The sequence below is a fragment of the Euwallacea similis genome, chromosome 4 (genome assembly GCF_039881205.1).
Source record: "Euwallacea similis isolate ESF13 chromosome 4, ESF131.1, whole genome shotgun sequence".
Taxonomy (NCBI): domain Eukaryota; kingdom Metazoa; phylum Arthropoda; class Insecta; order Coleoptera; family Curculionidae; genus Euwallacea; species Euwallacea similis.
In genome coordinates, this window is record NC_089612.1 from 4,198,416 (window position 1) to 4,209,041 (window position 10,626).

The 10,626-nt window shown below is 36.3% G+C and overlaps 1 protein-coding gene across 1 annotated transcript; it reads right to left on the reverse strand.

Annotated features, from left to right (window-relative positions):
* Window positions 1–792: 792 nt before the first annotated feature.
* On the reverse strand, window positions 793–2,572 carry LOC136408174 (putative ATP-dependent DNA helicase Q1). Its single transcript, XM_066389030.1, has 5 exons — window positions 2,215–2,572; window positions 1,920–2,131; window positions 1,567–1,834; window positions 1,301–1,517; window positions 793–1,211 (listed from the first exon to the last, which is right to left on the reverse strand). The coding sequence occupies exons 1-5, from the start codon at window positions 2,525–2,527 to the stop codon at window positions 1,079–1,081; spliced, it is 1,143 nt and encodes a 380-aa protein (XP_066245127.1). The 5' UTR covers window positions 2,528–2,572; the 3' UTR covers window positions 793–1,078.
* Window positions 2,573–10,626: the final 8,054 nt, after the last annotated feature.

The following is a 10,626-nucleotide window of genomic DNA, read 5'->3' on the forward strand; positions in this document are numbered from 1 at the left end:
TTTATGTTACTTAACGTTCACCAGGTATCGGATGTATGTTGAGAGAAGAACAGCGCCCAAAAAAGAGTGTTGGTGATGTGACCAACGGTTTTATAGGACTTCGACTAAACGATCTGGAATGTATTGCCGGAAGCCCTTCCGGAAAAATGTTTCCCGCCGGCTGTTTGAAATCTCTAGAAAACCGAGAGGTCGCTCTGGTTCTTCTTCTGTATAATGACATATAATGACCTGAATTCATGTGTGAATGAAATTCTTGCCAATGGTACTTAAGGTGCCCATAAAAACATCAATTTAATTAAAAAATAGATTAATAATACCATTTGTCTTAACACTTAACACATAACATAAACTAATACAAGGAATAGAAGAGGCAAAGCGATCAAAAAAAGTGTAAAGGTTGTTGCCTTCAAAATCTTGCTCTTTTGAGAAAATTTAAATGATGTCTTCGTTAAAAGAAGTTATTTCATTTTCTAATAGCACCCCAAGCAATGTGGGAAGCCATTTCATTATTGTTATCCATGATTTCTCTATCCCAGTTTGTAAATTTTCACCACTTCACTCTTATATGCCTCACAGTTAATCAAATCTTCTATTGATTCTGCTCAGCATTTTCCTGCAACATTATTATCCTTTCGTTCTGCCCTAAGTCAATGAACTTTTTAGTGAAGCTTTTGCTTTTTATTCTTAATACTACTTTCATCTGATTCTCTTTTAATGACTGTTGATGAGGATCCACTGAGATTAATCGTTTTTAGTTCATTTCGCGAATCTGCGCACTGAACACCTTTCAACACTCCATTATATTTCATATAAATTGGAAGATTGGGCTCTTTCCCCAGTCTGCTATAGATTATAGCAAATGTAGACATCAACGAGTATCCTCGCTTGACTGACAAACAGTTATTCAAAATAAAAAATGAAATGATAAATTGGGCTTGTTCTTTGCTGAACTTAGGTTTAGGTTCTTCAGGAAGAGCAAGCTTTTTCGGGCAGGTTCGAAACCACGACCCGAACAATTTGTTTAGGGTCACAGACTCGTCCATGTTTCGTAGCTGGTTAAGTATTTTTAAAATAGTTGCTAAGCTAAACATGGTTGTACATCGTATGTAATGAAGTCTTCTTTAGGTTCCGAACAATGATCGCACATCTTGAGGCAGTCCAGGGCCCTCCAAGTATCATCAAAATATTCGGAGATCAGTTTGCGCCTGCACCTAAAATAACAAGACACAAGTTCTATTATGTGCAAATTTAATTTAATCACCTAAACAATTTTATCTAAAACATCATCGAGCTAACTTACGTCTGAATATCCGTACAATATTTTAAGATTTGTGTTATGCTGTTTTCTTCTTTGGTGTTTTGTGTATACGCATAGGCCTTGAGCCAATCAAATAAGTTGTACATTAAAATACAATGAGCTTTGAGTCCGTTCCTTCCTGCTCTACCAGTCTCTTGATAAAGAGACTCAAGACTTTTGGGCAATGAGAAATGAATCACAAACCGAACATCAGATTTATCTAAAAAAATATATTTAAGTACAGATATGTCACTATTGTTTAACTTTACCAATGCCCATTCCAAAAGCAATTGTAGCCACTATAACTTTATAAATGCCAGTGAACCATTTCTTATGGACTTTGTTTTTTGCTTCAGAACTCATGTTCGCATAATAAGGGACTGCTTTAATATTCTTCTTACGCAAAAATGTGGTCAGCTGATCGCATTCGTTAGATGTTGCAGCGTAAATGATGCCAGTCGCATTAGCAAAGTCATTCTTTATAAAGTTATACACTAAGGTTTGAGCATCTTGAACATTATCAGGTTTATGTACGACCTGAAATTAGAAAAACTTAGGAATTGGAATTGTTTAAATTATAAAAAGAAATAGTTTAACCTGTTCACTGTTCGTTTGTACTCACCTTGTAGTAAAGATTGGGCCGGTTATAAGGAGAAGTAATTATAACTGGATCAGTCAAATCTAGCATTTTTTGAATATCCACTAAAACGTCAACAGTTGCGGTCGCAGTCAAGCCTAATAGAGGCACTCCAGAAAATTGAGTTTTTATTAAGGAAAGGGTCTGGTAGTCCGGTCGAAAATCGTGGCCCCATTGAGAACAACAGTGAACTTCATCTGAAAAATGGTTCCATGTAATATGTAGGAATGAATGAATGAAATGCCAATGAAAAAAATAGAACCAAATCAAAATTATTTACCAATAACAAATAGGTTGATACAAGACTCATGATGCAGCTTTGTTAACTTATTCATAAAATTTTTTGATCTAGCAAAAAACTCAGGGGTCACAAGAATTATTTTCAACTTCTTGTCTGTCAATTTTTTCATTACATTTTTCTTCTCTCCTGGTGGCATCTCTGAATTTAAGGTGGCAGAATCAACACCAAATTTCGACAAAGCTGCTAACTGGTCCTGGATCAGGGCAATTAAGGGCGAGATGACTATTGTCAGGTTTTGAGACATTGCTGCTGGTAACTGATAAATTAAACTCTTTCCTCCTCCAGTTGGCATGACTACCAAAACATCTTTTTTTGATAGTACAGCGTTTATAGCGGCCACTTGATTTGGAAAGAATGCTTCAAATCCAAATACTTCCTTTAAAGTCTTTACAATTGCTTCGGACGAAAAAATTTTTTATGAGTTCAGTCTTTTGATTAATTTTTATGACATTTTTCATAAGTGACGTTAGCGTTCACATTGACAAGTGTTGATAATTATCGAAGGAATGGCAAGTTGGTGTTCTGTATGAGAAAAGAAAATAATTTTTTTCGATGTGAAATGTTAACCGTACGAGAAATTTCCAAGAGATAGAAAAGTTGGAGAAAGGACTAATGTATCATCAGAAAAAAACCGATATGATGCAGCTACCCAACGAAAAGTTCTGATAATTTTTGTACGAAGATGGTTAAGAATTTACCACTTTCATATTGCGAAAAGACATGAATGTTACATGAAAGTAATCCCTATACTAATGAATTAAAATCCATTGAATCATTCTCGAGATATAACAAAAAGTATGTTTTTTTTCAAGAACTTTGACCGCCAATAGCATCTAAATGAGAAACTTTTTTCAAATAACTTTTGACCTAAATCTTAATGTTTTGACCCAAATAATCTCGTGATACCATTTTTGACATTGATTTTCAGGACACCCCGTATATTTGTGGATCAAACACGAATTTACTACAGCCATATCGATTATACAAATTACTAAACACCAGTACCACTTCTTTCCTTTGACAGCTATAACATGTTTTTCTAAAGGCCAATCGTGTTGGTCTACTTCATCCATAAAATGATTATAATTATAAATTACTTTTGGCTTATGTATAGAAATTCGTCTTTTTCGTTACTCCATCTTTCAGTAAATGCTAAGGGTTCAACACTGTCAAAGTTAGTTGCAACAGATACACATTTATTGTCATTCCATTTTACAATAAAAATTTCATTAATTTGATCGAAACGAAAATCAAATGCGCCTCATGCACTTTTTCCAAGCTCCTTAGGTGATTTTAAGGGACACTTTTGGGTTCTGTTTTCTCTAATAGTACCGGTTGCTTCAAACTTTAATTCATTTACTTTACAAAACAACTTTTTGCTACTAAAGAAGTTGTCAAAATAAAGCGTATAACTATTTGGATCACTCAAGATTTGTGTCATGTTCAATATTACTCTTGTTCCTAAAGCATATTCAGGATGAATTTCAGATGTTTCTTTGCCATAGTATAAGGAAAAATTGTGGCAGTCACTAGTCTCACCGCATATAGCCCATAACTTATAGCCAAATCTTAGAGGCTTCGCTCTAATAAATTGTTGCAATGAGTTATGACCGTATGTTAAGGGCTTTAGGTTATTGTTTCTGATATAGTTTGCTTAGTTATTTTATTCGTACTTTCATCCTTTAAGTGACGCCCATGTATATCGATACTTATTTTGAGGATTCCATCTGGGCGCCAAGCAACCGTACCCATCAGGCTATATCAAAGGGCTCTTCATTGCTGAGAAATACGCTATTCGTCAAAGGAAGCTTTTATTATAACTAGTTTCCATAATCAAATACATATGTATATACCCTCTATTGTTTAGCCCTATATTAAATTAGAATAAACCATTAGTCGTAAAGATGGAGAGTCTGTTTATCATCTTGGCTGAAACATAAAATGCAGAAAACGACTCAAATATCAGTTTTGTCCTAACATAAGTGTGAATAGAATGATTGAGGGTTGCGAGCGTGGGAAGAAGGTGGAATGGTATGTGTTAATTTTTTTGAAGATAAACAGATGCCCTCGGGGGTGACCCTGATGCATCTTTGGTATGTTGGGCATTCGATTCCCAAAAAGGCGAGAATAAAGTTGTTGAGGACACGTGCGTGTATTTCATTAAAAATAAAACCTACCCGCTCTTTAACACTTTCTAAATTGGGCCATTGCCGCGATCTGCAATACTTCAATAAAAGCGACTTGTATAGGTATTCACCCGATGGCTGCGATTTATGATATCAGGCACGGCCATAGCCCGTAAGGGCTCCTGGTAGTGGTGCGCCCCTGGTTGGAGCTCCTCGGGTTTAGTACTTAAAGGATGAGCGTAGTAGTTTTGCTCTCTTTGACCAGTGCTCGCTCTAGACATGTGATCGTAAATATAGTTCGTAATCTGCCCAGCTAAGCAAACTCCTGCTTCATACTTAGACCAACATTTTGTCATTATTTAACCCTCCAGTAGGCACGTGGACTACCATTGTAGTCCAATCATTTCCTTATGGCAGCTATTTGAAAATTAATTTACATTCGGAACTGTCAACTAGAGTAGTTGTCGATAATATATGCGTGCTCCTATTTAGTATGAAATTAGATGGGAGCAGGTGCGTTTGCAAGATTGAGAGACTGCTAAAGACGTTTGGATTACATTTGTAATCCACGCGCCTTATCACGTAATATTTTTGCAGTGTGTGCAGTTTGCATTTTAACAACAATAAATATTTTCGGTATGTTCTTTGAATTGTATACTGCATAAATTTGTTTTTTTATAATCGTATTGTTGATTATGTCAGATTTCAAAATGTCTGAATTTAAAAAAGCACGTTTGGAAACCAGTGGAGATCCTACCGTTTGGATGAGATGGTACGAAGAGGCTTCAAGTGGGGAAGAAAGCCCTCCAGATGACAACGAAGATGAATCAGAGGACGATTTTCTGGAAAATAGCGACCATGAATCAGGATTTGAGCAAGAAGTTTCTTCAGGTGCAGATGAAAATCCTTCTGATTCAGATAAGTCTGGTGAGGAAAAATATAAGAAGACTAATTTCTATATTGGAAAGGATAAAACTGCTAAGTGGAAAAAAGAGAGGAAAGACCTGCTAGTACGAATTCGCGCCCACAACATCATAAAACTTTTTCCTGGACCAAAAAATAATGCTCGCAATGCAGTGTCGAAAATTAACTGTGTTGGATTTCTGATACAAGTGTTCCCGTCCAAAATTCAATAGTCTTTATGTTCTCAAATTTATTGTCTGTAAGAGTCAAGTTTGTTCAATTTATGACTCTTTTTCTTAAAACGGAAGAAAGAAGAAGGTGTGGATTTTTGGGCTTTTTTAACTTGAAGTTAATATTTCACCCATATAAAAACCAGATGACCGGGACAATAAATCAAGAGAACGGTTGCAGTATTTGACCTTTTTAATACAGATGAGTGGTAAAAGTGTGAGTCTTTAGTAGCTAGTTCCTTACAGATCTTTTGACCGTTAACACGTGCCTTCTGACTGTAACGAAGAAATTAGAGTTCTAACAGAAGCGATCTTTCTTAGATTCTTTTATTTCTATATCCCATAATCCAATAAAGACAATTTCATTTTCTCTTGTCCCTTATAAGAGTCAATCGGCACACAGAAACCATATTTGAAAACCAGTGCCACCGGCTCTTCAAATAGTCAAAAAAAAACTTTCAAAGTAAGTAAAAACAATATAATTGACTTTTAATTGTAGAATTTGGGTACTGTTGAGTTATGAACACCACAATGCTATTAAAGTCGACACAAAAACTCAACCAATATTATAACTAAGATAAAGCTTTAGATTTATTATATTTAGGTTTAAAGTGGAGGATAGACACTATTTATAAGATTTAAGGTGATGTTGACGGGTCTAATGTCCCCTTGATAAGGGACCGTATGGTTTACATATAGGGATGATAGTAAATGGTATAGTAGTGCGTCTTGGGCTTGCTTTCCGAGTGGTCTTAGCAGATAATAGATCATATAAAAACTATAATTGTGTTATTTACTAAAGCCGAAATCCTACAGGTACATTTAATTAAAAAATAATAAAACACTAACTATAACTAATAAATATTAAAATAAATGAATGAAATAAAAATAAAATAAATAAATGAAATTCTTGCTAAATATCCCTAAAAATGGATGGCGGGCAATGTTCAACTAGAATCTGAATTTGCGCTTGAGGGTGCTGACTCTGACGTGCTTTCGTCACTATAAAAAACACAATGATTCATTACACAACACAATATAAACTGCAAAACAGGTTACATTCAAAATAATTAATAAGAGTATCTACTAAACCACTACATTTAGCAAGCAAAACTACAGCTACACATCAATGACACATATTAAATTTTCATTTCAACTGTAAAGCACCCCGGGTTACGCATACGTAATAATATCATATATGTATTAACCTCTTACATTATTTCTTGTACTATTTTCTCATGGAAACCTAAGGACAATATTAGAACATAATTAGAATGTATATTTACGTAGAAACACAAATTCCTTTATCTGATATAACTAACCCATCAAATTGTAGTTAGCTGAGACTCAAAGTCTCAATACTGTTTAAGGTTCCAACTACCCTTATTAATGTACTTTAGCAAAGTCCATGTAGATATCATGTATATAAATAGGGTACGTCTACACAACAAAAGGCAGTCAAGCTCAAGTCCAGCAGAAACCTTCACGACTCATCTTCACAGACACTTACATAAAAGGGTCTTTACGCCTCGCTCCCGCTCTTGTATTATCGAGAAGTTAATAAAGTGTTATATTTTTGACTCGCGTATAGTTATTCCAACCCGGCACATTACAAAAGTGGTGTCAGAAGTGGGATACGTTCGACTACATTACCGTAAAAGTTCCAAAAGAAGTACGGTGCGTACGTAACCATACAAAAGTGTGTCAGTTGGTACGCGAGTATAGCACTCAGACAACGTTCTCTACAAGATTTCAAAATCAAAAGCAGGCAGATTTCCAACGAAGACTATCAAATCTCCGTTCCTGCAATTGTAAGAAATCCAGAGTGGATCCAGGAACCTACCACAAATCCAAATCAACTTTTAAACTCCAGCTCCGCAAGAATCTACGATCCTATGCAACGACCAATTCTTATGTAAGTGTATTTTAAGAAAATCCTGTTTTAATTTTATATACCTTATTTATCCCATATTGCCAACTCTCTCTCTTTACTAAATCATGACGCTTGATTCAAGTTCTTCTAACAATTCTGCTTCTCAATCCATTTCGTTAGAAATGGCAGAGCGAATGTTCATTAGATTCGATGGTGATAGAAGTAAACTCCACGAATTCACGGATAATTGTTCTCTAGCCATGTCACTGGTTAGACCAGCCCAAAAACCCATCCTTTTCACAATCATAAAATCGAAAATAACTGATAAAGCCAGAATTTTTATAAAAAATCGCATATTCGAAGATTGGCCCACATTAAAACAATATTTATTCGATGCATACTCTGACAAGAGAACTCAAGGCCAATGGCAACTTGAGTTACATTCGTGTAGACAAAATATTAACGAAGACGTAATTTCCTTTGCAAATAAAATTGAGAATTGCTACATAAAATTATTGGGTACCTTAGACGATACTACAAGTGAAGAACATCGTCAAGGGTGCACTGAACTTTTACAGAAACAAACTCTTAGTGTATTTTTGGCAGGGTTAAACCGCGAAATTGCACTAATAGTTAAGGCTAGAAACCCCACGTCGCTAGAAGACGCTGTCCAGATAGCCCTAAATGAGGAAAAGGAAATTAAGTCGCTCAAAGAAATATCCAAGTATCAGAACATCAACAACTCAAATACCCGTCATTGTTTTAATTGTAATCGAAGTGGCCATACTACTCAGAACTGTCGATTAAAATATTCAAATCAAAATTATCCAGGTACATCTAGAAACCCAATCGCTCAACCACTACATCAAACTTTTTACCAAAATTCTAGATCTCAAAACTCTCAATTTTCACAATTTTCACGACCGCAACACTACTCCAGGCAAAATCAGAACCCTAGTCAAAACATTTGTCAAGTTAAAACCTCTAAAATTTGTAACTATTGCAAAAAACCGGGTCATCTTATACAGGAATGTCGAAAAAGACAATATAATAACTCTAAACGAGACACCTCCAATAATCCACAGTCAAATTCTTTTTTAGCCGAACGCGGCAACAGCAATCCAACAAACTCCCGAGTTTCCCGCTCGAGTCCGGCCGCGACGGGAAACATGAACCTCATCCAGGCCGAATCTCAGTCGTAAATATTCAAGACCTTACCCCTTACGTATACCTAGACATTCCCGAGTTGCAAAAACGGTGTAGGTTTCTAATCGACAACGGTGCAACCATTTGTCTATATAAAATCGGAAATTTAGTCAATGGAACTGCACATTACGACGATATGCCTATTTCCCTTAAAGGAATCGATTCAAATCCCGACAAATTATCAAAAACTTTATCTTATTCATACTTCTCGGCAGATATCTTTAATGGCAAACCTCATGTCTTCCACGCCGTCTCCGACGACTTTCCTATCGAATTCGAAGGCATTTTAGGTAACGACTTCTTAAAAAGACATTCTGTTACTATTGACTACAAACATGATCTCATGCTGATAAATGGACACCAGATTCCAATTTCTCATATTTCTCGCCCATCAGATGCACCGACATCTAAAAGTAATACATCTCCAATCACTATTCCCCCAAGATGCGAACACATAGTCAAAATAGACGTCTTGAACACTCCTCTAAATCGCGAAGGTATTCTTCCAAAATCCGAAATCGCCAATGGCGTGTTTCTATGCGAGAGTCTAGTCTCTATTGACAACAATAATCAAGCCCGTACCTCAATAATGAATACTACTGAAAACCCTATAGAAATCACACAACTCAAATTTGAAATCGAAGAAATAGAAACAGAAAAAAACCCCCAAACTAACTCAAAAATTCTCAATATTGAACCAATACATAAAAATTTTAACCCAAACCGTTTAAACAAAATCTCAACGTGCTTACGCACTGATCATTTGAACCAGGAAGAAAAGACATCCCTCATTAAACTATGTCATGAATATAATCACATATTTCATCTAGAGGGAGATTTATTGTCTCACACTGACTTAATCATGCATAAAATACCTACTAAATCCGATACTCCAGTAAATGTCAAAACTTACCGCTATCCCGAAGTTCATAAAGCCGAAGTCAACAGACAAATTCAACAGATGCTAGAACAAGACGTGATCGAACCATCAAACTCTCCTTGGAATTCCCCCGTCTGGGTCGTCCCAAAAAAATCTTTGGAACCCGAAAAAAAGGAAGTGGCGTTTAGTAATCGATTACCGGAAACTAAACGATATCAGCATTGGTGATTCTTATCCGCTTCCAAACATTACTGAAATCCTCGACCAATTGGGTCACTCTAAATATTTTACAACTCTTGACTTAGCATCGGGATTCCATCAGGTTAAAATGCATCCGGATGACGCGCCTAAAACCGGATTTTCTGTTCCTTCCGGACACTACCAGTTCAAACGCATGCCATTTGGTCTGCGAAATGCTCCTTCTACCTTTCAAAGGCTTATGAATTCCGTCCTTGCCGGTATCCAAAATTACCGTTGTTTCGTCTACCTTGATGATATTGTTATCCACGCTGGAGATCTCATCACTCATAATGCACGTCTAAAGAAAATCTTTGAACGCTTGTCCCGTTACAACCTCAAATTACAACCCGAAAAATGTGAGTTCCTTCGTAAGGAAGTCATGTATTTGGGACACCTAATAACTGAAACTGGTGTAAAACCTGACCCTAACAAAATTCAAGCCATCAAAAATTACCCCATTCTAAAAAACGTAAAGGACATCCGAGCTTTTCTAGGCCTAGCAGGCTACTATCGCAGATTCATCCCCAATTTCAGTGAATTAACTCAACCACTCACAAAACTCCTAAAAAAGGGCACAAACTTCATCTGGACTAGCTTACAACAACACACATTCGATCAGCTAAAACTAGCTCTAACTCATGAGCCCGTTCTTCAGTTCCCCGATTTCTCTACCCCTTTTAACCTTTCAACCGACGCCAGTGATCTAGCCATTGGTGCTGTTCTATCCCAGGGTAAAATCAACCATGATCTCCCGATAGCATATGCTAGTCGCAGCTTAAACAAAAGTGAATCCAACTATAGCACGATAGAAAAGGAACTCCTCGCCATAATATGGGCTGTAAAACATTTCCGCCCCTATTTATACGGCAAGAAATTCAACATATATACAGACCATAGACCACTAACTTGGTTATTCAATGTCAAAGACCCTAG